We start from the raw sequence: 26,882 nt of genomic DNA on the forward strand, positions 1-26,882 counted from the left end.
ATGGAGCCCAGTAACCTCATCGCCGAGTGAACAGACACTCGGCGGATGTGAAGGCAACTGCATACCTTTGCCTGTAATGCAGAGCTCTTTTCCTCAATCACAAAGATCCTGTTGTTGAGAGTCCAACAGGGCCCCGAGATGGAACATCCTCTGCGAGGGAACCAGGGAGGACTTCTTCCAGTTGATCAACCAGCCGTGATTCTGCAACACAGATATTGTCAGTTGCAGATGGAGCTGAAGGATCTCTGAAGACCCTGCTAACAACAGAAGGTTGTCCAGATAAGGCAACAAGCGGACCCCCTGCATCCGCAGGTAGGCTGCCATGACTGCGATAACTTTGGTAAATACTCGAGGCGTTGTGGCCAGACCAAAGGGCAGTGCCTGGAACTGGAAATGTTGGTCGAGCACCGCAAACCTGAGGAATTGCTGACGTGCTAAGACAATAGGGACATCCAGGTAGGCAACCTGAATGTCCAACGACACCATGAAATCCCCAGGTTCCGTTGCCAAAATAATGGAACGCAGGGTCTCCATCCTGAACCGAGGGACCCTCAAGGACTTGTTGAGGGATTTGAGGATGGGCCGACCAATTGGTTTTCTGCACCAGAAAGAGATTGGAATAGAATCCCGTGCCCCTCTGGGGTAACGGAACAGGCACTATAACTCCAGCCTGGAGCATAGAGCGCAACACTTTCTGGAGTTCCAGGAAGGCCTGTGGTGAAAAACTGTCTGGGAGGCCTTCGCCGGAAGGAGAAGGCATACCCCCCGAGAGACCACCTCTTGTACCCAGGTGTCCTTGGTAGTCAGGTACCAGCACTGGGCGAACTGAAGCAGACGGCCTCCCACTCTGGGGTGCCCCAAGGGGAGGCTCATCCAGTCTGGCTGAAGGCTTATCGTCCGGTAGGACGTCTTGTACTCCAAGCCTGGTTCTTTGGCTTGGCAGATTTCCTGTTTCCCGACTTTATCTTGGACTTACCCTGTCCCCTATAAAGCAGAAAGGAAGTAGATTTAGCTGCTGCCAGCGTGGCCACAATTTTGTCCAGATCAGGACCAAACAGGACCTGTCCATTAAAGGGCAAGCATTCCAATCCCTTTTTGGAATCTGCATCAGAGTGAATGTACAGTCAGACAGCGCTAGCATATAGTCACATACAATGCAGAAATAATTAAATAACCTGCACTACAAGCACTGTGATCAACTACACAGACCAGAGCCTAGTAGGAAACAGTGCAGCACACTCTGACCTTATCAGAGGAGAGGTATGCGGGGGGACCCGGACCGCGATGCCACCTGTATCAAACTCCAGCACCATTTGCACACTTCCTTGAAAATGGCGGAGGAGGCGGGCCCTTGGGAGGAGCGCTGCCACAGCTCACCAGACCGCTGTGGAAAGGCACTGTGCAGCGGGGGAGGCAATGGCTGTGAGACAGGGAAGGCGCGCTCCCCTGGCATGCTATTAACCCCTGGGACGCTGGAGCATATCTACACTGCTGCAGCCCGCTGTCCCTGGTGGTCTAGTGGAAAGCGCAGGATCAGTACCTGGCTCCACGCACAGCCTGTACCCAGGGAGCCCCCCGCCTGAGGACCAAATGACTGAATCGGCGGGAACCCTCTGCGGGACCCCGCCGCTTACCTGACCCCCTTGAATCCGGCCACAGTCAGGGATATTCCGGGGTCACCGCTAGCTGCGACCCCAGACACCCACCAGCATCCCCAGGTCAGTACCGGCGTTCTGGTCTGGCGGTGTGAAGGAGCGACAGCATAGACGTCTGAGCTGACTGTCTATGCTGTACAGCTCGTCTTGTGCAGCAAAGCTGCTTGAAAATAAACTTCAGAGGCTGTAACAGCCCCCCTCTGAATATGGTGATCCGACTCAAGAGACGGGCACCTACGAAACTGATTGATTTGCCTTGGCTCGGGGGCAGGGTATAGGAGAGGGACCCCAGTGCATCCTGGGAGGCTGAAAACTAACTCTGAGGTGCCCGATGTCTGCCGCCATCGCCAATACCCCAAGGTATCATGTGGATACCCTATGGACCCTGAAGTAGATATTTGTATATTTTACCAGATACAGAGTTGTACCCATCTCTAGATGCGACTGCATCTACAGGTGTAGCATATGCGTATGGTTTGCTACTAATCATCATGAGCAGCATGCACTTACCTGCATTATACTAGGTGCAAAAAACCTTCTGAAAAGGCATAGTCTCACTTACATCCAAGTCTGCATAACCCGGATTTGAGTGAACATGCCCTCGCTGAACTCTGCGTATGTGAGAACGCCACGTCACAACCCAGTTCAGCTTGTTTGGTCTAAAGTGTAGCTGTGTTTGTAATGTGAATGAGTGCATTTTCACGCACCTACTTTCCAAGCACGCACAGTGCGCATTCACATTCACTCTGCACCAGCCAGCCTGGGATCAACATCTCAAAGTATTTGTACTGGCCTCCTATACAGGTCCTGACAACAGGAAACAGATTCAATTTAAACGAAGTTCTATTTTTAACACCGTCAGGGCAGATCAGTCCTGCTTTAAAATTCAACACATCCCGATCAGCATACCTAAAAACAGGTTTTAGTGACATTTAAGTGTATTCACCACTGACACAGTGAGGAAGTAAAATAAATGAAGTGTTTTATATTGGTATAATCATTTAACTAAGTAATGAAGGCCATAACAATACAGTTACTATCTGTAAATCATGGTTTTAAAGCTATTTTTTTTCTTATATACGGTCTCACATGAAGCGAACATGGTACTGTAGAAAAATATCTTTCTTACCATTGCAAACTGCAGGTTCTTTGTTTTACTCCTCTTCAGCACTAAAGTGTTAAAAAAGGTCAAATCTGTTTGTATTTGGAAACCCTCCATAATGCCAAGTAGTGTGGCCTCTGACTGTACGTCAGGCTTCATTACTTCAGCCAAGAGGGTGAATGTTTTTATTGTAGGGCATACTTTGTCTTCCTTCATTTTCTGAAGGATCCCGTCCAAGTCACCAATTAAAGCAAATCTAGCAGATGGGGTCTCAACATCCACAAGTGATATTACAGCATCTGCATTTAGCGTCAAATCCAACAGGTTTGGGATCATACTGACATCAAGGGATAAATTGTCAGGAGAGTGAAATGTTTTATTCATCTGTGCAAGTTCATGTTTAGATGGTTGGTCTGTAACGGTCTTATGATCCCTGATAGTTATAGAATTGTCCAACAGAAGCTGCTGTGTCCTTGTCTCCTCGTCACGTGCCTTTGTTGCTCTGGCCTCTTTGCCTTTTCTGCCTTGTTTATCTTTTCCTGCACTTAACTTCAAGGGTATCAGATCCTTGGAGCGCAGAAGTAAATGAAAAGCCTCATTAGGATCTCCAATGCCACAGTCTCTGGTGGCACGAATGAGCAAGTTATAGGTGTTAATATCTGGTCTTATACCCATATGCAACATCTGCCTCCAAACCTGCAGCAGAGATGAAAAAACAGGTCATAGAAAGACTTAACTTAAGAATTAATATTAACAAAATATACAACAATGATACACTGAAGTGCAAAAGGTCATTGGATAGCAGTATGTAAAGGTAATGGTAAGTGGCGTCACCATACTGGAAATGCCCAGACGTACATTAGTTGTAATCTGACATCTTGTTCGTCAGTTTGAACACCGGTTAGGCTGCTCATGGCAAGGAGACGTAAATTATCGGAGTTCGAACAGGACATGATAGCGGGTGCCCGACGGATAGGACATTCCATTTCCGAAGATGTGCGGACATTCAACATTCCTCGATCTATGGTGTCTACTGGGAATACCTCATGGAAGGCATTACAATCCACCGTGGACAGCGCAGTGGCCGACCATGGGTGCTTAATGAACATAAATTCTGTCCAGAAGCAGCTGGTTAACAGACAAGCGACACTGGCTCAAATCGCATCCACATTCAATGCAGGAGGTACCAGATGCATATCCAGCAGGTCAGTGCAGATTTCTTTAGCTTCCATGGAATATGGGAGCAGAAGACCTACCAGAGTGCCCCTATTAACACTACGACACCGGACACAACGCCTCACCTGGGCTTGTGACGTAGCTAATTGGACCCTGGAGGACTGGCAACATGTGGTCCGATGAGTCACGGTTCGAGTTGTTTCAGGCTGATGGTAGGGTTTGGATGTGGCGCAGACCCTATGAGGCCAAGGACCCCAGCTATCAAGGCACCGTGCAGGCTGATGGTGGTTCTTAATGGTGTGGGTGGTGTTCACGTGGCAGGGGTTGGGTCCGCTGGTCCGCTTGAATATGTCATTGACCAGTAACCTAAGTTGCATTGCTTGAAGACCATTTGCAGCACTTCATGGACTTCATGTTCCCCCACAATGTTGGAATATTCCAGCAGGATAATGCACAGTGTCATCGGTCCCAAGTTGTTCGGAATTGGTTTGAGGAGCATTCTGGGGAGTTCCTATGAATGGTGTGGCCTCCACGTTTGCCCGACATGAACCCAAACGAGCATTAATGGGACGTGGTGGAGAGATCCATTCGCACCCAAGATCCTGAACACACAAATATCAGGGAGCTGTGGGCAGCTATTCAGACAGCATGGATCAACATCTCTCCAGAGGTATTCTGTCCACTTGTGGAATTGATGCCATGTCGAGTTGCTGCACTTCTCCAGGCTAGAGGGGGTCCAACATGATACTATGCATCTATCCCATGACCTTTGGCACTTCAGTGTAATAATAGATAAACTCTATTGAAATCAGTTTAAACACTAACAAATTAAAAATGCACACTACAATAAAGGTAATAATTCAACATTAAGACATTATTACATTTCCTAATGGAACCACTAGATATACAGCATAGGTAACATTTTGACATATTAGCAGTGAGGTGATCTAATAGCCAAGTATGGGGTGAGGACGTATTTCCCCCTGCGAAGATAAATTGGCAGAGGCTTTGCTAATTGCTTATTGCATTCCATCTAGAATTTATAGCAAAGCACATTTGATAGATTAGTCTTTTTTTAATCTTCATCCCCCATAGCCATCGTACCTGTACAGCATAACGAAAGCCCAACTCTTTGTCCTTTATGCATCCCATAAAAAGGACATTGAAGGTGTCAGGATTGGTAATACGAAATTTCTGTGCAATTTCCTGAAGAGCATGAAAAGATGTGTCAGTTTGTGAAACTAGATTCAGAGACTAAGGGGTATATTTATTATTGTGCGGGTTTATAGAAGTGGGAGGTGTTGCCTATAGCAACCAATAAGATTCTATTATCTTCTAGAAGTTGCTAGATATAGAAGTAGAATCTGTTTGGTTGCTATTGGCAACAACTCCACTTCTATAAACCCGCATTTTAGTAAATATACCCCTAAGCCTGCATATAAGTTTTACTGTATTTGTTCATTTGAAACTGTGCCACTAAATGTAAGTAATATTTATATACCTTGTTCTATTGAAAGTCCTCAATATCAGCGCACTGAAACAAGTTTAACAAATGGAAACAACAGAATACAAGGCGTTATGGCTGAAATAGGACTGACTTGACTCACCTGGAATATCTCCATGCTACCTTGCAGTCCTTGGCTCAATGTGAAGACTTTTAGTAAACTCCGATATGCGATGAGGTTAAGTTTAATGTTCTTATCCATTAATTCTTTTCGCAATTTCAAAGCTTGCTGTAAACCAGAGTCTTTCCATGGTGACTCAGCACAGGCATTAAACAGGGCAGTAAACGTGGCATCTGTGGGTACAAGACCTCTCTTTTTCATCTAAAATGTTGAAAATGTAATCAGTATGTGAGACAATACAATCTGTAACATAAAAGAGAAATTGGAATCTTTGGGTCTTTGTCAGCTTATTTATGTATAAAATAGGATGCATCTCCATGCTGTCACATGTAGTGCCACTCTAAGAGAAAACCCAGGGAGGCAACTCACCCAGAACCCAGTTCATTGTGTTTACAAAGTAAAGGAAGGGGAAATTTTCCTATGCTATATCACACTTCAGCACCCCTCTGCAAATGAGCAGGTTCATTTGACTTGGACACGATAGATTCTCTGTACCTGCTTACCACTGATATTTGCCATGTAATAACTGCGATATTGGATATTTTTCCAACATGTTTGGGAAGTGTTGCCTTACCCTGCATACAAATAAGAATAGGGCATTTTTCTTAAAGTTAACCTGATCCCAGGTTCTGACACCTGTATACGCAAGATGCAATAAAGACAGAGGACCGATAGATATAGTAACAAACTACTGAGGACTTTTGAAAGTTGACAATATTATTTTTAAAATGATCCTTGTAGGAATACTCATAACATTTAAGGTTGGAAAGTACATCCGTGCTTTAAGTTCAGCATCTGCTGTATTAAATTATTGCTGAGACAAACAAGAATTCCCATTGAAGTCACTTCCAATCTTTTCCATTGTGGAGAAAGCCTCTTCCTGCTACAAGTTGTGTATCATCCCACGGTGTCATGTGTTTCATATACATGGACCAAGTCAAAAGGTTTATTCTATGTACAGGTGTTTTGCATTCTTGATTAAAAGCACTACATATAGAAGCATATTTTCAGTGCTATCACTTAACAATGAGGAATATGCATCCACCCAACAAAGCGCATCAGCCCTGTGAATGGTTTCACTCTGATTGCGGGCTTTCTATTCATCTGACCACCTAAGGTATAACCTGGAATATTGGGACCCACCTTTCAAGAATTTTACTTTGTGCTGAGAATGTATGACAATGCAAGAATACTGCTAACACCAAGAGCATTGGCAACATTTCTTATTATCAGTTCGCCAATAGGAGTTTGAAACATTTACTATGTTGGTGATATCTCCTAATTATAGCTACAGCACTGTCCCTCTATCAAGATGGATTATCTAGGGGGTCATTTTATATTGATTTATGAAGTTATATGGGTGCAACGGATTGATAATGAAGAGTGTGGTTACTGGGCTACTCTTATTCACAGTACCATCTGCAAAATCACCTGCCTTTGTTTTTATGCATCACATATTGGGTCACGCTGACTGCACGCAATGCCAATATACACGGGGCTGACCAGTTAAAAGTACTGTGCATGTGTTCGAGTCACACTGCACGTGTCCCGATGGTTACCGCCAGGAGATGCAGAGTGAATTTGGACACAAGAGCTGTGGATTTCAGTGGGCATTCCTTGGAAGCAACAAGGGGGTGGCCAGCCAGACCTGGGTGTGTCGCTGACAGTGGCTACGTCTAAAGACATGGTAGCGCAGACACAGCACGCCATGTTCAGACAGATATTTTACATTTGCCATAGAGCTGGTGCAAATTTGGATGGTGCGACCGATGGTGTGTTTACAGACGCCGCGAGATGGATTAGCCCCGCAGCATGGGGGCGTCTCAGTATGTTCAGAATCATCCGCGGCATTAGTATAAAGACACAGTTGCAGCTGCGGCAAAAGACGCAGCCGGGTCTGCAGCCACCTATGAATCAGGCCCATAGTCACGGATTATGCGCCCGATTCCAAGGTGGGAGTAAAGGAAAAAAGAGCAAGTAACTGTACATGTGGACAAGCCATGCTGCACTGCCAGGGGTGCAAATACAGGTAGTTTGTTTCTTAATGTAAAAGCAGGGTAAATATTGGCTGCTATTTCATGTAGCCCACAAATACTGGACAGCTTTATATTAACACTGCAATACAGATACGAGTTTGGACTCACCCTTCTCAAATCTAAGTCTGGGTACACAAAACACAATGTGTGTACCCAGTGATGGAACAATGCAAGGTGCTGTCTGTACACACTGAACAATGCTGTGTACAATGGCGCAATGTGCCTTCCATCTGACGTGCAGCACATTAGATGGGAAGATGCAATGAACGACCAAGGTGAACGCGCAATTGGGCATAGAAACTGTGCGATCCGAATGATAAATCGCTCCAATTCACGTCAAAATGATATATCGTGTGAGGGATCGCATAGAGTGTACCCGGGGTAAATCTCTGCACATTGTAAATCTGCACCACCTGCAGTGCAGCATGGTTTTACCAAGGTGCACAGTTACTTGCTCTTTTTTGCTTTATTCCCACCTCAGAAGCAGGCCCTATATTGTTTCCCCATTTAGATATTGTTTATGATGTTTATGAGCTATTCTATTTGATATAGTACTTATGAGTAACTTCATTTTAAGATATTTATTTTTATTAGAATAAATGGGTTTCTTTAATGTAAGCACATGACCCACTTATTTTGAATCATCTGCACTTATTATTCTTGTTGACAAACACCACCCAGTATACAACCCTGCCCTCCCCCTAATCTAATGCACCTTCCCCCTGTCTGTCATTGGGTATACAGCCCCCCTAATCTAATGCACCTTCCCGCTGCCTGTCATTGGGCATACAGCCCCCCTAATCTAATGCACCTTCCTGCTGCCTGTCATTGGGCATACAGCTCCCCTAATCTAATGCACCTTCCTGCTGCCTGTCATTGGGCATACAGCCCCCCTAATCTAATGCACCTTCCTGCTGCCTGTCATTGGGCATACAGCTCCCCTAATCTAATGCACCTTCCCGCTGCCTGTCATTGGGCATACAGCCCCCCTAATCTAATGCACCTTCCCGCTGCCTGTCATTGGGCATACAGCCCCCCTAATCTAATGCACCTTCCCGCTGCCTGTCATTGGGCATACAGCTCCCCTAATTTAATGCACCTTCCTGCTGCCTGTCATTGGGCATACAGCCCCCCTAATCTAATGCACCTTCCTGCTGCCTATCATTGGGCATACAGCCCCCCTAATCGAATGCACCTTCCCGCTGCCTATCATTGGGCATACAGCCCCCCTAATCTAATGCACCTTCCCGCTGCCTATCATTGGGCATACAGCCCCCCTAATCTAATGCACCTTCCCGCTGCCTGTCATTGTGCATACAGCTCATTTTATAGCTGTAGTAAGACATGGCGGTTGACTGTTCCTGTGTGATACATGTAATCAATATGTGCCTCCTCCTGCAGACACCATATGATGATCTTGCTTAGCGAAGTAGAAGGAAGGGAGAGAAGTGTGCTAGTTAAAGACTGGGTTAGATAGACTTATCTAAAAATACAATATACATAACAGGATCAATTACATTTGTTTTGTTTTTTTTAAATCGTTTCAAAAAGAAAAGCTAGTCCCCAAATGGTTAGCATTACTGCCTCACAGCACTGAGGTCATGAGTTCGATTCCCACCACGGCCCTACCTGTGCGGAGTTTGAATATTCTCCGTGTGCTTGCGTGGGTTTCCTCTGGGTGCTCCGGTTTCCTCACACACTCCAAAAAATATACTGGTTGGTTCCCAACAAAAAAAATTAAAAATTAACCCTAGTGTGTAACTGTGTGCGCATGTGATAGGGAATATAGATTGTAAGCTCCACTGGGGCAGGGACTGATGTGAATGGCCAAATATTCTCTGTAAAGCGCTGTGGAATATGTGCGCGCTATATAAATAACTGGTAATAAATAAATAAATGCTGCCACTGGGATTATACTTCCTAGGGCAAGATGGTTGCCCAACTTCAAGTTTATACTTTTAGAAGTTGGATAAAAAGGGCATTATGTATCTCTTTCTGTTTATGATAGGGGTTAGGGGTTATTGGATAAACAAAGCTATAGAGGACATTGAGTGCACACTTACACATACACAGCAATGTGAGGCATGCAGTGCTACCTACATTTGAATATAACTGAAAAGCCTTCTTAATGTATCCAGCTCTCCCACATCCACCTATAAGGATAGTGTAGTTACTTTCTTCAGGCTGCAGTCGCTCCTCTTGCAGCATCTTAACTTCAAAGAGCTCCAAGGCCTCGGCTAGCTGTAGACACAGGAAATAATGGCTTTCTTTAGTGCAAACACAAAAATGCTGCTTTCATTCAAATTATTCAACAGTCTAGAATAGATGACACACTGTGCTGTATACTCTATATATTACAAACCCTGAAGGAATTTATTAAAGAACTGAACCACTCATGATCAGCCAGGAAACAGTGTAGCATCAGGAGTTGTGAACCAAAAAATGTGGATTCATTCTGTACAACAGAATGTTCGGACTTTGGGGGCTCTGTTTAACATTGGCAGGTCTGCCTGTAGAAAAGCCTCCTGGAGGCTTAATGAAGTGACACTACAATTGAAGACTAGTAACAGTGACAAGAATGGCACAGAAGAGGGATCCTAACAGATGTAGGAAACGGCTCTCCCCACTGCACCGCCAGAATCCCGACGCTGGTATCCCGGGGGTAAGTACTGGGGTTAGGGTGTGGAAAAGGGGAGGTTAGGTTTAGGCACTAGGGGGGGTTAGGTTTAGGCACTGGGGAGGGGGGGAGGGTTAGGATACTGACCGACAAGTGTTGGTATCCTAACCCTGTCGGGATGCCGGCGTCAGAATTCTGAGCGCCGGCATCCCATACCCAACCCATACATCTGGTTTTAAGGTATTTGAAATGACTTTGGAACACTTAACTGAAGAGTGAATTTGCAAATTATGTAAGGAAAGTTTTTGGCTTTGTACTAAAATTAGAGCGGATATAATAATTATTGCTACAGTAAACAAAGTATATCAAAAGTGTTTTATGAAAAGTATAACACCTATGGTCTTGTTTGGTAATGTGTGTTATGGTTGCCTTGCCATTTTCTTTTATAATTACAGAAGCTACCAGGCGGCACATATTTCCTGCTCTCACAGGGGCCGATGTAGAGTAAAATGGGCATACATTACTCAAAAGAAAAAAGGAGCTTATTTATGCACATACAGTCAGGTGCATAAATATTGGGACATTGACAGAATTTTCATATTTTGGCCTCTATTCACCACCACAATGGCTTTGAAATGAAACAAACAAGATGTGCTTTAACTGCAGACTTTCAGATTTAATTTGAGGGTAATTACATCTAAATCAGGTGAGCGGTGTAAGAATTACAAGGGTTTCTATATGTGCCTCCCACTTTTTAAGGGGCCAAGAGTAATGGGACTATCAACTCAAAAGCTATTTCATGGACAGGTGTGGGCTATTCCCTCGTTATTTCATTATCAATTAAGCAGGTAAAAGGTCTGGAGTTGATTCTAGGTGTGACATTTGCATTTGGAATCAGTTGCTGTCGACTCTCAAAATGAGATCCGAAGAGCTGTCACTATCACTGAAGCAAGCCATCATTAGGCTGAAAAGGCAAAACAAACCCGTCAGAGAGATAGCAAAAACATTAGGTATGGCAAAAATCAACTGTTTGGAACATTCTTAAAAAGAAAGAACGCACCGGAGAGCTCAGCAACACCAAAAGACCCGGAAGACCACGGAAAACAACTGTGGTGGATGACAGAAGAATTATTTCCCTGGTGAAGAAAAACCCCTTCACAACAGTTGGCCAAATCAAGAACACTCTCCAGGAGGTAGGTGGATATGTGTCAAAGTCAACAATCAAGAGGAGACTTCACAAGAGTGAATATAGAGGGTTCACAAGAGGTAAACTATTGGTGAGCCACAAAAACAGGAAGACCAGATTAGAGTTTGCCAAACAACATCTAAAAAAGCCAATACAGTTCTAGAACAACATCCTATGGACAGATGAGACAAAGATCAACTTGTACCAGAGTGATGGGAAGGGAAGAGTATGGAGACGGAAAGGAACTGCTCATGATCCAAAACATACCACCTCATCAGTGAAGCATGGTGGTGGTAGTGTCATGTCGTGGGCATGTATGGCTGCCAATGGAACTGGTTCCCTTGTATTTATTGATGATCTGACTGCTGACAAAAGCAGCAGAATGAATTCTGAAGTGTTTCGGGCAATATTATATGCTCATATTCAGTCAAATGCTTCAGAACTCATTGGACGGCGCTTCACAGTGCAGATGGACAATGACCCGAAGCATACTGCAAAAGCAACCAAAGAGTTTTTTAAGGCTAAAAAGTGGAATGTTATGCAATGGACAAGTCAATCCCCTGACCTGAATCCGATTGAGCATGCATTTCACTTGATGAAGACAAAACTGAAGGGAAAATGCCCCAAGAACAAGCAGGAACTGAAGACATTTGCAGTAGAGGCCTGGCAGAGCATCACCAGGGATGAAACCCAGCGTCTGGTGATGTCTATGAGTTCCAGACTTCAGGCTGTAATTGCCTGCAAAGGATTTGCAACAAAGTATTAAAAAGTGAAAGTTAGATTTAGGATTGTTTAGTTTGTCCCATTACTTTTGGCCCCTTAAAAAGTGGGAGGCACATATAGAAACCGTTGTAATTCCTACACCGTTCACCTGATTTGGATGTAATTACCCTCACATTAAATCTGAAAGTCTGCAGTTAAAGCACATCTTGTTTGTTTCATTTCAAAGCCATTGTGGTGGTGAATAGAGGCCAAAATATGAAAATTCTGTCAATGTCCCAATATTTATGCACCTGACTCTATGCAGAGCAGTATGTATCTGTACATACACAAGCCTCTGCGTCAGCAGCACATGCCCCTGGTTTTCTACAAGTCGTCATCATCATCATTAGTGTGTACCTGCACTATACTGTAGGTACATATATACCTCCTAATAGGTTCATATATTCTTACGTCCTGGTCTGCATGAGCATCCTCACTGAACTAAACCCATGTGAGAACACTCATGTTCCGCTTCTCCGGTTGTGACTGTAGATGCGATGAAAAAGCACGCATGCACGAACCCTGCATTTTCTAGTTTCCTTGCAATCATTTTCTGAACATGCGCAGAGTGGACTCTGGGCTCGATTCAGACACGGTCGCTAGATGCGTACGCTCGCACCCAGCGTATGCAAATCCAGCAAATGCAGGCGATCGCATGGCAAGGCATTAGCACGCCCACTATGTCTTGGCGTGCGATCGCGATGTGTATGCAGACGCCCACCAGCCTGTCTTAAGATGCCCACTAATACACTTCCTGGCCATGACGTGCATGCAGCCATCAGTACCATCGGATGCAATCGCAGCACTTGTGATTGACCATACCCTGCCGCAAGCACTGAGAGCGCTTCAGTGTGAAAACCAACCAAGTGACGTGTACTACGACGCTCTATGTTAATTATGCACGCCTCTTAAATGGCGTTGAGACGCTCAGACATGCCTGCGTTCGCACCTCCACTCCCCCATTTCCTTCAACCAACCCGTTACCACCCACAAACGGCTTGTCCTGTCACTCAGGCTAGCGAGTTATTTATGCGCAGCAAGCGAACGCTTCCTGATCGCCTGGACTAGTTTGCGCACTGCGATGCATATGCATGCGCAGATTGCGAACCAGCTACGAGCGAACCCAGCCTAGCGAACGGGTCTGAATCGAGCCCTCTGCAATAAACAAGAAGATGCACGTTCAACTAAGTGTCAGCCCCACAAACTTCAGCAATGATACGGACTTGAGTGAATGGAGGACTGTCAGATGCACCTCTTGGTGGGGTATTTCCATGTCCAAAATATAACTATATAAATATGAAGTAAGAAGCCAGTAAAAATTAAACCGTCGTACAATATGTACTTGCTATTAAATATTGAATTATCATCATAATAGAACTACTTAAAAAAGGGTGATCAGATTTAATTAAAATTAATTTGTGTCATACCAATGAATGTACCCTAACTGCAACAAACAGGAAGATCAAAGCAACAATTCTTTTTTCACCAATAACTTTGTCATTTGGAACCAGATGTAGATACACATTACACACACAGTCAAACCACATGAGTACTTATTAGTTAATGCAACTTAGTATATTTTCTAGAACAATTTCACGGCCTGATTACATGAAAAAAGTGGGCCTTTGGATGTTCCACAATTGCACTCAAAGGGGAGATCAATTCATAACATAAATGTAACATCTGGGACAGCGCATCACGTTCTGATGGCATTGAAAGTTTTCCCCTGCGAAAACTGTATTTGGCTGGTATGTTTCAGCCAGACATTGAGGCTATGCCCACGAAATAATGTGCCAAATTGAATTCCCCCTAAAGATCTTATCCCTCCTCCTTCTGGGACTATATAAAAGGCTGCTTCTAGTCTGCTGGTCATAGTCTTACCTTTCCCTCTTTTATTTTGGCTTTACATTGTAGGAAGTACCAATACGGAGTGTTTCTTCTGCCTTTGAATTTTTTATAAATCTGCGGTGTCTCCTCCTCTCCCTCTTCATCCTCCATGTTCTGGATCTCTGGGGAGGATTTCCTGAACACTTTTCTTGAAGAATAGACTTCAGACAACGTCCCAAAGTGTTCCTCTAATGGAGATGGTAAATCACAGCCAGCATTTCTGTGGTCAGAATAATTCTGAGCCCTGACCTGTGTCACCCACTGGCATGATAGATGCTTTGGCGGAGTCCGAACAAAAACTGCACAAATCTGTCTGCACACAGGCTGTGCTTGTAGGAGACATCCTGAAATCAGGGACCGTGATGACAAGTGAGTGAGAATCTGCAGTACACCCATGATAGCTCCAAGCTGGCAATCAATGTATTTTTATTTCATGTGACCTACAGTGAAAACAAATTTCAGGTTTAACGCAGTGAAGAATTGGGAAAAAAAGAAAACATTTCTGGCAGGGCTGTGGAGTCGGAAGTCAACAGTCGGGGAGATGGTAGAAATTTAAAAACTTGATATCATGAGTCTACAGTGACATAGCCCCCCCTCCCTCAATGTCAATAAGTTCCCATTGTAGCGCCTCAAGCCCCCCCCCCCACCCCGTCTTGCATGTAACAATTTATAAAAAGAAACACGTCCCCAAGGACAATAAACCTTTTAAGGGGCATTATCCACCCCACGATAAATAGATCACCCCCAACCCCTCCTGCTTTGCATTAACCCCTTTCTTGTAAAGTAGAGCTCAGAGGAGTGTGTCAGGGGGGCTGATCATTAGTCTCCCTTGCTGCAGCTGATCTCTGCGTTCACAAAAGTCATCCTTATGGTGCATACACACGGTCAGATTTCTTATCAGATATAAACGATAACAACTGTAAAAATAGTTAAATCGTTTATATCTTTGACATGTAGGGCATGCATCGACCAACAATGCACGTTCCCCGCATGTCAGATAACGATATCTGTCATCGACTGTGTTTGCAGACAGATTTGGACGATTTCATTCATTTTAATACTGCCCAGACATCGTTCATTGTTAATTAAATCGTTCAAATCGTTGTAAAAATCGTTCCATCAAATCTGACCGGGTGTATGCACAAACTTCTGGCTTAGGGGTACCGTGAAAACAATGCTGATACTCTAGGGTGCCGCAAATTTAAAAAGTTTGGGAACCACTGACCTAGCCCGTCTTCTAGTTGTTGTCCATAGCAACCAATCAGCTTGCAACTATCAGTCGTCTAGTCAGTACATTCTAAAAAATGGCAGGTAAAATCTGATTGGTTGCTATGGGCAATGTCACGTGTCGTCTATTGAAAGTTTGCTACATCAAACCCCCCATGCGATGAGCAGCGCCTAACCCAATCCTACCAATGTCACCTCTGACCCAAAGGTGCTAACACACAGTGACTATATACAGACAGGTGCTTCCCGCAGCGCTACACATCACACATACGGCATGCCTCTGCCAGACAGTGACAGTCGCACATGTACCTGCAGCTCCTCTGCCCATCATGCCGCTCTCAGCCTTAGAGACAGTACACACACACATGCCACATTACCCGACATGCATTGCTCCAGCAGTGCTCTCTTCCCTTTTCCCACAGTACCTTGCGGCAGGCCACTTAGTCGCTCCCCGGCGGTTATCTGCAATCTCCTAGTCGGGGCTGATGGTGATAGCCGGTGTGTGCGCGGTACTGGGCTCCGGTCACGATGCAGGAGCTGATCGCCTGTGTGGATCATATTCGCTTCGACCTGGAGCTAGCTGTGGAGCAGCAGCTGGGGGCACAGCCGCTCCCGTTCCCGGGCATGGACAGTAAGTATGACCCTGAGAGCAAGGCCTCTCCGGCATGTTGCCGCTGCTGCGCCCCAGCCCGTACACTGTGATGTGAGACCGGACTGTTCCCCATCATAGCCGCCAGATAGGTGACCTATTCTGCTGCCGCCGCCGCTACAAGGAGCATTGGGGATAGTCTCCTCTGTGTTCCCACCTGCTTGGAAACAGACCAATACAGAGCTTCTATCTAGAGTTTACTAGCCCCAAACTGACCAATCTCTGGGCTTTTCCCGTTGCCCTTGGTCTATAAAGCATATTACTAGTGTAACTAGAACTTTGTGGGCCTCATAGCATCTCTCTCCATAGTGGTTGTTCAAGTTATGCCCATAGTTCACATTAAGAGCTGTATTCAATTTGAGCAGACTTTACCACCTCCTGGACTTTTCGCCTACATCGCGTGTTTTGCAGGCAGAAAAGTATCGCGCACAAGCCCTCATATCACCGTATTTAATATGAAAGTACGCGAAAACGGGACCCGGCGAAACTGAAACAAGCGGAAAGTACTGTGATTTGGGGAAATCAGCCTGAGACCCCCCAAAAGATGCTCTGACATGGAGGTTCCCTATTGTAATTGGCCAATATATGCACCCACAATGCTCTGGAGCACATCGCTTTAAAATGAAGCTACCCCATTGTACAGCGTTCAGTACACATGCCACAGTGTCATGAGTTGGCATTGGCGGGCTCCTGCTTACCACACTACTCAATGTTTCTTCCACTTGTGCTCTTTATGCCAAATATGTTGCAAGGCTGTGAGCTCGTAGAAAAAAGGGACAGTCTACCAACTACTCCACACCAATCTAGTGACATGTAGTTTGTAGACCGAGCCTCTATGTATTTAGTAGTGTCACCTATTCTACCACCCCTTTCCACACTGATGTCTGTAGGGGAGGTGGGCCCCCTACATCTCTAAACCCCATAGTATTGGTACCCCTCGCGCCTATATAGTCATGCCCCTGTCACTTTTCAAGTATAATGGTGAGTGGTTCCTGGTACCATGTTTCATTATACTAAAATAATAAAAATGTACTGTATGAGTAAATAACACACAATTGTTATGTTCACTGGTATTGAAATAAAGGCTTCCTCATTCACAACTTTAGTAATTAAAAAAAAAAATATATATATATATTTTTATAATGCAGTAGGTTCGTCTGTGTTTGTAAGCCGCAGAAAATGTTTCAAATTGTACACCACTAAAAGTCATTTTAAAATTGTGATCATAGGGAAATTATAAAAACACCAGAAAAATTCGTGAGACATATAGAAGGCGATTCAATTGTTTAGCCGGCAACTATGTTTATTAAGGCGCACAACGGAGCATTTGAATTGTTGCTCCATCTGAGCACAATAGGTGCTGGCATTTCTGCTCGCATACTCCTGAGACAAAGTGGAGATTAGTGTGAAATGTTGCACATTGCTGTTTTGTTACACAGCTAAATAACATACATGAAATGATGTGTTTATACCTAAATATAGATGATTTGTATTTTCATATCAAACAATCATAGTGGAGAAACAAGACCAGTGGTTTGAACAGTTTGATGTCGTTGGAGTAATTAAAATGAAGGATAAACTTATGCTTAGTGATGTCACTTCAGACTTTCAGATGTGTTATTTTGAAGTTTGTGAAAAAAGGGAAGGGAATACACACTTGTGTAACTCTAAGGCCCCTTATCTAGTAGCATAACATACATTTTACAACGCAAGTGCAAAACTTACAACTGCATTCCATTCCCTAACCCATTTGTTGCATCTGTTTTCAGAACATTCAAATAATGTCACTACAAGTCACTTGAAAATGTCCAAACATCTCTATGTTCTATGTCTCTATGAGTGGGCAGAGCAGTTAGCATTGTGCTGTTTTTCCCCCATTAATGACAATGCCATTCATTTAAAAGACCCACTGAAATAACTGGAACTCCACACATTAGTAATTGATTTTATTCTACATTAAGAGATTAAATTAATTTCTACTGATGTGTGATCAATGCATGGAGTCCCTGGGACACCCTTAATAGCCAGCCAATCACACTACAAGCAACTATGGGTTTTTTGTTTCAAAAGCGTGGGGAAGTTGCCCATAGCAGCCAATCAGCTCCTACCTATTATTGTATAGACCAGTGGTTCCCAAACTGGTTACCGTGGCACCCTGGGGTGCTTCAGGAAACATGCAGGGGTGCCTTGGGTTGTTGGTTGGTGGTCCATTACCAAATAAAATTATTTTTAGTCAGTATGATAGGCGAAACCAGTGCTAATGACTGACAATCAAATAATGTGGACAAATAGAACCGCAGCCCTGTCAACCACCACATAACTGATCCTAAGGGTGACGTATAAGTACAATTTACTCAATTTTTATTTATTTTTTCTCAATAAGAAACTTTTGTCCCAGGGGTGCCGTGGAAGAAATGCTGATACTTTAGGGCGCGTGATTTGAAAAAGTTTGGGAACCACTGGTTTAGACTGTACTTGATAAATGCTACTTCAAAGCCGATTGGTTGCTATGGGGAACTTCTCCACTGGTCCACTTCTCATGCTTTTCACTGCTAGATGCATAAACCCCTATGGGGGTGATTCATTATCTTGAGGGATTTAAATGTGCATTTTTTTCAGTACAGCAATCCTCTGATTATTGCTATTAGTTCATTCTTGCAAACTGGAGTGCTAACCATAAAAAAGCACCAAATTATGATTGATTTCCATTATGAATGAATTTAAAACAAATTGGTTTGTTCCCAAGATCACGGAAAATATATCTAAATGCAGTAAAATACATTCCCTTCATCTCCAGTTCTCCAAGCTGCCAGCGTTCATTGCACTGCTCTCATATCATAAATTGTATCTCTGGCTATAAGATTTCTCATGTCTGGATCATTCCATGTCAAGTGGACCTGTGGTCCCGTCCTGACCAGCTCAAGTTTTGATAAAATTTTACAAGAAGGTTGGCATATATGTCAGACTAACCTTGGAAAATGTTACTCCACAATATGCATTAGTAGCAAAACTTTGGCCCTTGGGTGCAGCTGTCACTGACTCCGCAGTGCACAATCAGCAGGTGGGGACGATCTTCAAAATTGGTCCACTTGGCATGGAATGACCTGTCTCCAACCATGTTAATAAACAAATTGGACTTCATATCTAAAGTAAAATCCTACTCTAGTAGTACAATAGTATGCATGTCCAGCCCAAGCTTAATATTTATTATGTGCAAAATAAGTTTATTGCATAGAAAAAGACCTCTATATTGAAAAGGTATTAATCGAACAGATTAGTGCCAGGGGATTACTGTAACATATAAATGGAACTTCTTTTCTATTCATAATATGAGGCGGTACATCCATCCCTACAGAGGGATCGATTGTCCAGTAGTCATTGCTTCATTTCCAACTTAATTTTTGTTTATTTTTTAACTGAAACTGTCTCTGCTCTCTGTAGCAGCCTATATGGTGTTTAATGTATATAGCTGTGTTACCTGGTTTCTGAAGTCTGTATTTCTGTGCTCTATAACATTTGCCTTTATTTTCCTTTTTTGCAGAGTCCGGGGCAGCTGTTTGCGAATTTTTCTTAAAGTCAGCCTGCGGCAAAGGTGGCAAGTCAGGGGTGGTTCCGTATTACTTATGTAGACTACATGTCACTGGCTACATCTGTCTCAAATAGAAATGTATTTTGTATGTTGGAGTTAAAGTTCACTATAAATAAATTCACAAAGATTACAAACATTTTCTACAGACTTGTTTTTTTCTCCGTCAGGGATTTGTCCCTGCCTCACTAACATAACTACATGGACATATACAACCTATTGCAATATTTAGTTTAGAGTTTTTAGATGCCACCTGTTGAATTTAAAGATGGTTTTTATTTCGATTATAGGGGGCATGTGTCCTTTCCGACACATAAGTGGGGAGAAGACGGTAGTATGCAAGCACTGGTTACGAGGGCTCTGTAAGAAAGGTGACCAGTGTGAGTTCCTGCATGAATATGACATGACCAAAATGCCTGAGTGCTACTTCTACTCCAAATTCGGTAAGGGAGGGTTTTCTCCATAGTATGCTAATTACTTGTCAGTGTCTGTTGTGCAACTTATTCATACACATGTTTTGTTGCTTTTCTGAAACCCCTGCTTGTATATCATTGTTTGTCCCCTCAAGTTAATAATGGAAATGTTTAGTCTGCAATAACTTTGTTTCTACTTCAGGGTCCATAGGGTATTCACAGGATACCTTGGGGTATAGGTGATGACGTCAGGCATCAGGCACCATAGAGTTAAGTTTTCAGCCTCCCAGGATGCACTAGGGTCCCCCTCCTATACCGCGCACCCGAGCCAAGGCATCTCAGTTTCGTTGGTGCCTGGCTCGGAGTCGGATGCACCTGTTTAGAGGGGGGGCTAAGGATAGCCCCTGAAGTTTTCTTCAAGGCAGCTGTGGCTGCCCATCTGGAAGTACAGCATGGACAGTCATTCTTGACGTCCATGCTGTCTTCCCTACACCCCTGCCGGTACCAGAACGCCGGTACTGATCCGGGGATGGTGGTAGGCATCTGGGGTCACAGCTAGCGGTGACCCCAGATGTTTTGGACCATGGCCGGATTTAAGGGGGACAGCAGGTAAGCAGCGGGGTCCCGCGGTGGGTCCCCGATGGAACATGGTCCGGAGTCCTCAGGCAGGGGGCTCCCTGGTGACTGGCTGCAGCGTGGAGCCAGGTTACAGACCTGCACTTCCACTACCCCCCTGGGACAGTGGACCGCAGCTGAGCAGTAGTGCTGCGGCGTCCCAGGGGTTAATTGCATGCCAGGGGAGCGTGCCTTCCCTGTTCACAGCCGGCGCCTCCCCCGCTGCACACAGCCTCTCTGTACTTGCCGATTGGCCCTGTGGCAGCGCTCCTCCCCCAGGCCGGCCTCCTTTCTGCTCCTCGGTGGCCATCTTTACAAGAAAGCATGGTGAGCGCTGCTGGACGCTGCTGATGGGTGGCATCGTGGTCTGGGTCCCCGGCATACCTCTCCTCCGTTGGAACAGGTCTGTGTATGCAGCGCTGTGTCCTACCAGGCCCTGTGTCTGCGTAGTTGAGGATCAGCGCTGATAGTGCAGGGATTGATTTCTTTGCAGTGCATGTGACTGCTGCTAGCGTCTGCTGCCTGTACTTTCACTTTCTACTGTCAGCCTTTTCACTGTCCCTGCTCTTCTTCTGCTAAAGCCCTTGCGGTGCGGTGATTGCAGGGTGGTTCTCTCACTATACTAACGCGTATCAGTGAGAGGGGTCACATACTTGCCATCATGTCTGAGAGTGATTTTCCTCTCCAGCTTCTGTGTACTACGTGTAAGGTACCTATAGTGGAGGGGGAGGGTAGCGCGGAGGGGCTATGTCGCCAGTGTTTTTTATTGGCGCGGCCAATTACTGTCACGCCTCCGGTTCAGGAACCGCCCTGGGCTTGTTTCGCTAAAGCGCTTACAACCCTAGTGGGCCAGTTAGCTCCGCAACCTGCGTTCCCTCAGATGGGATTGTCCCAGCAGTCAGTGGTGTCGTCACCCATGCAGGGGTTCCCGAGACAACTGATGGTACCCCACAGTCTCCCTATTTCCCCTCCTCAGGTCTCTCAGGAGCCTGCGTGGGTTAATTCTCTGACAAGTTCTGTGCAGCATTTGTCCGACGTGTTACAAGGGGAGTCTGTGTTGCGGCCTCACAAGCGGCCGGTGGCGTCTCTGTCCACTCCTTATGAGGATGACGAGGGGACGACCGATGATGGGGAGATTCTGGATCTTTCGGACCAAGAACCTCTCCGGACTAAAGAGTCGGACGCTAAGTCTAAGGTTTATATACCTGGCCTTATTCGTGCAGTCCGCACAGCTTTAGTTATTGAGGATGATGAACCTCCGGTATCAAAATCCAAATATGCCTTTTTCAAGGATGTTAAGGGTGACGCCACAGTGTTTCCTATTTCGGGTCAATTAGTGGACCACTTAGAGGAGGCGTGGAAACATCCTGGCAAACTGTATCAGCCTCAAAGACGTTTAGCAGTGGCTTATCCGTTTGCGGACAATTATTGGCTATGGCCATTTGTTGGGTAGCCAGAGCTATGGTGCGCTGGGCAGATAGCTTAGAGGCATCTTTCGATTCCGACTGTTCGGCTGAACAGACCGAGTTGATAGGCAATCTCCGGGAATCGGCCACTTACATTAATGAAGCGACTTTAGATATCAGTACCCTGACTTCTCGGATTTCTTCGGCAGCTGTGGCGGCTCGTCGCACCTTATGTTTGCGATCTTGGAAGGCGGCCGCTGATTCCAAAAAGGGCTTGGAAGCTTTGCCTTTTAATGGAGAAGTCCTATTTGGTCCGGATCTGGACAAAATTGTAGCCACGCTGGCGGCAGCCAAATCGGCATGTCTCCCGTCTGCTGCAGTTCCTTCCAGTTCAGGTACGTCGTCCATTCGGCCTTACAGGGCCCAGGGTAGGCCTAAAGCACAGTCTTTTCCCCGGCAGGCTGGCCCCAAGAAATCGGCCAAGCCCCGGAAGCAGGCGTGGAGTACCAGACGTCCGGCCCCTAAGTCCCATGACAAACCTGCGGCCTGACGGTCCAGGCCTCCCTTTGGGGGATCCCAAAGTGGGAGGCCGCCTGCTACGGTTCGCCCAGTGTTGGTCGGTAACCACGACAGACAGTTGGGTTCACGAGGTGGTTTCTCACGGGTATGCCCTCTCCTTTCGGCACAGACCCCCATCCCAATTCTTCACCACGGGTCTTCCATCAGACCGGAACAAAGCCACGGAACTGCGGAAGGTTTTGCACACTATGCTCCAGGCTGGAGTTATAGTGCCTGGGTTTCTATTCCAATCTGTTTTTGGTGCAGAAACCCAATGGATCTTACCGTCCGATCCTCAACCTCAAAGCACTCAACAAGTCCTTGCGGGTGCTGAGGTTTCGGATGGAGACCCTACGGTCCATCATTCTGGCGCTGGAACCTGGGGATTAAATGGTGTCGTTGGACATACAGGACGCTTACCTGCATGTCCCTATTCTTTCGCGCCATCAACAGTTCCTCAGGTTTGCAATCCGCAACGATCACTTCCAGTTCCGGGCGTTACCTTTTGGCCTGGTGACAGCACCACGTGTGTTCACCAAGGTTATGGCGGTCATGGCGGCTTCCCTGCGGCTGCAGGAAGTTCGCATGTTGCCGTACCTAGACGACCGTCTGTTGGTAGCAGGCTCTCCGGAGCTCCTTCTACACCATTTGGATCTGACGATTGCAGTACTGCAACGGCACGGCTGGTTGATAAACTGGCAAAAGTCCACCCTGATCCCGTCTCAGAGGATTCTGCACCTCGGAGCCTTGTTGGACTCCAGTCAGCAGAGGATCTTTGTGACTGGGGAAAAGATCTCTGCCTTGCAGTTGAGGGTGCGCAGTTGTCTGCAGAGTCGCCGTGTGTCTCTTCACTCTGCAATGAGGTTACTGGGCTCCATGGTGTCCGTATTCGACATGGTGGAATATGCCCAGTTTCACTCCAGACCTCTGCAGCAATTGATCCTGTCCAAATGGAATGGACTGCCTCAGGGTCTCAAATCCCAGACGATGGTGCTCACTCCGGAGGTTCGCCTGTCCCTTGCCTGATGGTTGCAGACGACCCATCTCAACAAGGGTCATCCGTTTTGGGTGGCGAACTGGGTCCTGTTGACAACGGACGCCAGCCTTCGGGGCTGGGGAGCGGTCACGGGTCCACACTTGTTCCAGGGCAGATGGACTTAAGCGGAAAAGGAGCTTCCAATAAACATCTTGGAACTCTGCGCCGTTTTCAATGCTCTCCAGCAGGTCCAGTCGGACAACACCACCACCGTGGCCTACATAAATCGGCAAGGAGGAACCCGAAGACGGGCTGCACTCATAGAGGTGTCCCGCATCCTGATCTGGGCGGAGCGCAATCTCCCAGCCATATCAGCGGTATTCATCCCGGGAGTCCTCAACTGGGAGGCCGACTTTCTCAGTCACCAGGACGTTCATCCAGGGGAATGGTCTCTGCACCAGGACGTCTTTCAACTTCTGGTGGACAGGTGGGGTCTTCCAGAGATCGACCTCATGGCGTCACGGCACAACAACAAGTTGCCGTTGTACGGGTCTCGCACAAGAGACGAAAAGGCATCTCTGGTGGATGCTCTGTCCGTCCAGTGGACGTTCCGATTTGCTTATCTCTTTCCTCCATTTTTCATTTCTTCCACGGGTAATCCGGAAATTCAAACAGGAAGGAGGGACGCTCCTGTTGATAGCTCCCGCGTGGCCCAGACGGCACTGGTTCTCAGACCTTCAGGGTCTGTCCGTGGACATTCCTCTGCGGTTGCCGCTACGACTGGACCTACTGTCACAGGGTCCTTGTCTTCACCCGGACCTGACTCGGCTGTCTTTGACGGCGTGGCTGTTGAGACGGCCATGTTAAGGTCCAGGGGGTTTTCCAGCTCTGTAGTATGCACTATGCTGCATACGTCTGCAAGAATATACCATTGTGTGTGGCATATGTTCTTCCAATGGTGTCGACCGAGAGGTTATGCACCTCGGGAGTTCCGTCTGTCTAGAGTGCTAACCTTCTTATAGGTGGGACTAGACCATGGGCTTCGCCTTGGTTCTTTGAAGGTGCAGGTATCTGCCCTGTCTGTCTGGTTCCATCGTAGAATTGCTACAATCCCTGATGTGCGCACCTTTATGCAAGGTGTTCTTCGAATTCAGCCGCCATTTGTTCCATTGGTGGCGCCTTGGGATTTAGCTGTGGTCCTGAGGGCTCTCCAGGGACCGCCGTTTGAACTACTGGGCTCAGTGGACCTTAAATGGCTGACAGCTAAAACAATTTTCCTTCTGGCCATCGCTTCGGCCAGACGTGTTTCTGATTTAGGGGCTCTCTCTTGTAGACCCCCTTTCTTGATTTTTCATGGGAACAGGGCAGTGCTGCGCACTCGTCCTGATTTTCTTCCCAAAGTTGTTTCCCGTTTTCATATCAACGAGGAAATCGTTGTGCCGGCTTTTAACTCACCTGACCTGTCAGTGGGTGAGGCCACTTTGGACGTTGTGCAGGCCTTAAGGATTTATGTTGACCGCACTTCTTCGTTTAAGAAGTCGGACGCCTTGTTTGTCCTCTATGGCTTCCGTAAAAAGGGTTGGCCTGCTTCAAAGCAAACTTTGGCAGGTTGGATCTGTATGGCAGTTTCGGAAGCTTATCTTCATGAAGGCCTGCCGGTTCCATCCTCTGTGAGGGCTCATTCCACTAGGTCGGTGGGTCCTTCGTGGGCAGCTCGACGTGGTGCCTCTGCAGTCCAGATCTGCAAGGCTGCCACGTGGTCCTCTGTCCACACCTTTTGTGAGGTATTACTCGTTTGACACCTTTGCCTCTCAGGATGCTTCCTTCGGGCGGTGGATTCTCCTTTCAGCACAGGAGCGTCCCCACCCTTGAAGGATACTGCTTTGGGACATCCCCAAGGTATCCTGTGGATACCCTATGGACCCTGAAGTAGAAAATATGAGAGATGGTAAGAACTTACCCTTTTTTTGTAGGTTCTTACAGTATAATGAAAAGAGAATGTGTTTTTATAAAAATAAGGTATTCTGGTGCCTCTTTAGGCTTCATCCTACATATTATATTGATATACAAGTGCAACCCTTTATCTTGTGGTTACACCTCTGATCCCTACCTACTGATTTCCTTCATTTGCCCTCTACTTCTGGTGGATTCCTCTATTCCTACAGTTGTATTCTTATATTGTCATTCGTTATTACATCTCATTACAATACTAATATTCTAAGTTTATTATAGGTTGCATAAGAGGATATTTTTTATATGCATTTTAAGCAGGTTTTCACTGTATTGAGAGTAGATAAACTTCATAGGGGGTATCCAATTAGCCCCAAAGTGCTGCCCGAAGCCGGCACTTATCGTGGATATTTTTCGGGACCTGATGTGTCCCAAAAAAATAATCCATGATAAGTGCCGTTTTTTCACAGCCTAAATATCAAAAACACACAGGTCCACGAGAAAAAAAAAACGTCGAAAAACACCCTGTTTTTTGCCGATAACGGCTATCCAATAGCGCCCAAACTATTTTCAGGGCTAATTGGATACCGACCATAGTCTTCTTATTTTTTCAGCATCCAGAAGCACTTCCGTATTTGCTGTCTTTTTTGACTTGTGCTGTAGATTGTCTCTTTCAAGGAAAACTTTCATACAAATACAAAAATGTTAAAGAATGCAAGTACAAAAAAAAAGAAAGCTGGTGTTAAGGGAATCGTTATATTCCCTTTAATTCCCTTATATTATTGTTCCTTGCTTTATAAACCTTTCCCCACTTTATAAGTCCCATCACCACATGAAATAACATAAAACACCCACAGAGTTCTCTGTATAATATTAGTTTATCAAAGTAGAATTACACAGTTCATACATAACCCGGTTACAATTGACTACAAGACAATATATATTCAATTACACACACAAAATAGTTATATATATATATATATATATATATATATATATATATATATATATATATATATATATATATAAAATATATATATATATATAAATAAATAATCTATAGATGCTTATGGCTTAGATGTTGTTCAGGCAGCAGTCTGCAACACATGTGTGCAGTCTGAGTTCCAACTCTCACCTATAAGATCCTGGCTGTAACCTGACCCAGGAAGCTGGGGAAGTAATCTCTACAAAAGCTGATGAAAGTGGCTTGGTCTTCTTATATGTTAAATGGAAACAATTAAAACTGGTTGCTATTTATGAAATGACCAGTATCTGTGAGTCCTAAATGGTGAATAATAGATTTCTCCTGTAATAGTTGGATAATTTGTTATATTTTAAGACTATTCAATATTTGCCAGGTCCTCTAGAAAGAATCAGTAAATCCTGCATTTTTTTTTCGAGCTCTCCAGTTGAAATAAATATATTCCAGCTGCCCTCTTACTCTTCAGACAGAACA

The 26,882-nt window shown here is 45.4% G+C and overlaps 2 protein-coding genes across 4 annotated transcripts in view; one reads left to right on the forward strand and one right to left on the reverse strand.

Moving 5' to 3' along the window:
* The window catches only part of PTCD1 (pentatricopeptide repeat domain 1), a 41,605-nt gene extending 25,678 nt beyond the window's left edge, over positions 1 to 15,927 (reverse strand). Inside the window, exons 1-6 of one of the 2 annotated variants that reach the window (XM_088466674.1) lie at positions 15,699 to 15,927; positions 14,041 to 14,486; positions 9,695 to 9,835; positions 5,541 to 5,759; positions 5,038 to 5,139; positions 2,785 to 3,453 (exon numbers count right to left, since the gene is read on the reverse strand). In XM_088466674.1, coding sequence (XP_088322800.1) covers positions 2,785 to 3,453; positions 5,038 to 5,139; positions 5,541 to 5,759; positions 9,695 to 9,835; positions 14,041 to 14,442 — 1,533 coding nt within the window. In that variant the 5' untranslated portion in view covers positions 14,443 to 14,486; positions 15,699 to 15,927. The other variant, XM_088466673.1, reaches the window with a different exon arrangement.
* The window catches only part of CPSF4 (cleavage and polyadenylation specific factor 4), a 28,131-nt gene continuing 16,929 nt past the window's right edge, over positions 15,681 to 26,882 (forward strand). The window contains exons 1-3 of one of the 2 annotated variants that reach the window (XM_088466675.1): positions 15,681 to 15,904; positions 19,464 to 19,517; positions 19,799 to 19,951. In XM_088466675.1, the coding sequence (XP_088322801.1) occupies positions 15,802 to 15,904; positions 19,464 to 19,517; positions 19,799 to 19,951 (310 nt within the window). In that variant the 5' untranslated portion in view covers positions 15,681 to 15,801. The remainder of the gene's footprint in view (positions 15,905 to 19,463; positions 19,518 to 19,798; positions 19,952 to 26,882) is intronic. The other variant, XM_088466676.1, reaches the window with a different exon arrangement.

The sequence above is a fragment of the Taudactylus pleione genome, unplaced genomic scaffold, assembly GCF_031769625.1.
Source record: "Taudactylus pleione unplaced genomic scaffold, aTauple2 ptg000066l, whole genome shotgun sequence".
NCBI classification, from domain to species: domain Eukaryota; kingdom Metazoa; phylum Chordata; class Amphibia; order Anura; family Myobatrachidae; genus Taudactylus; species Taudactylus pleione.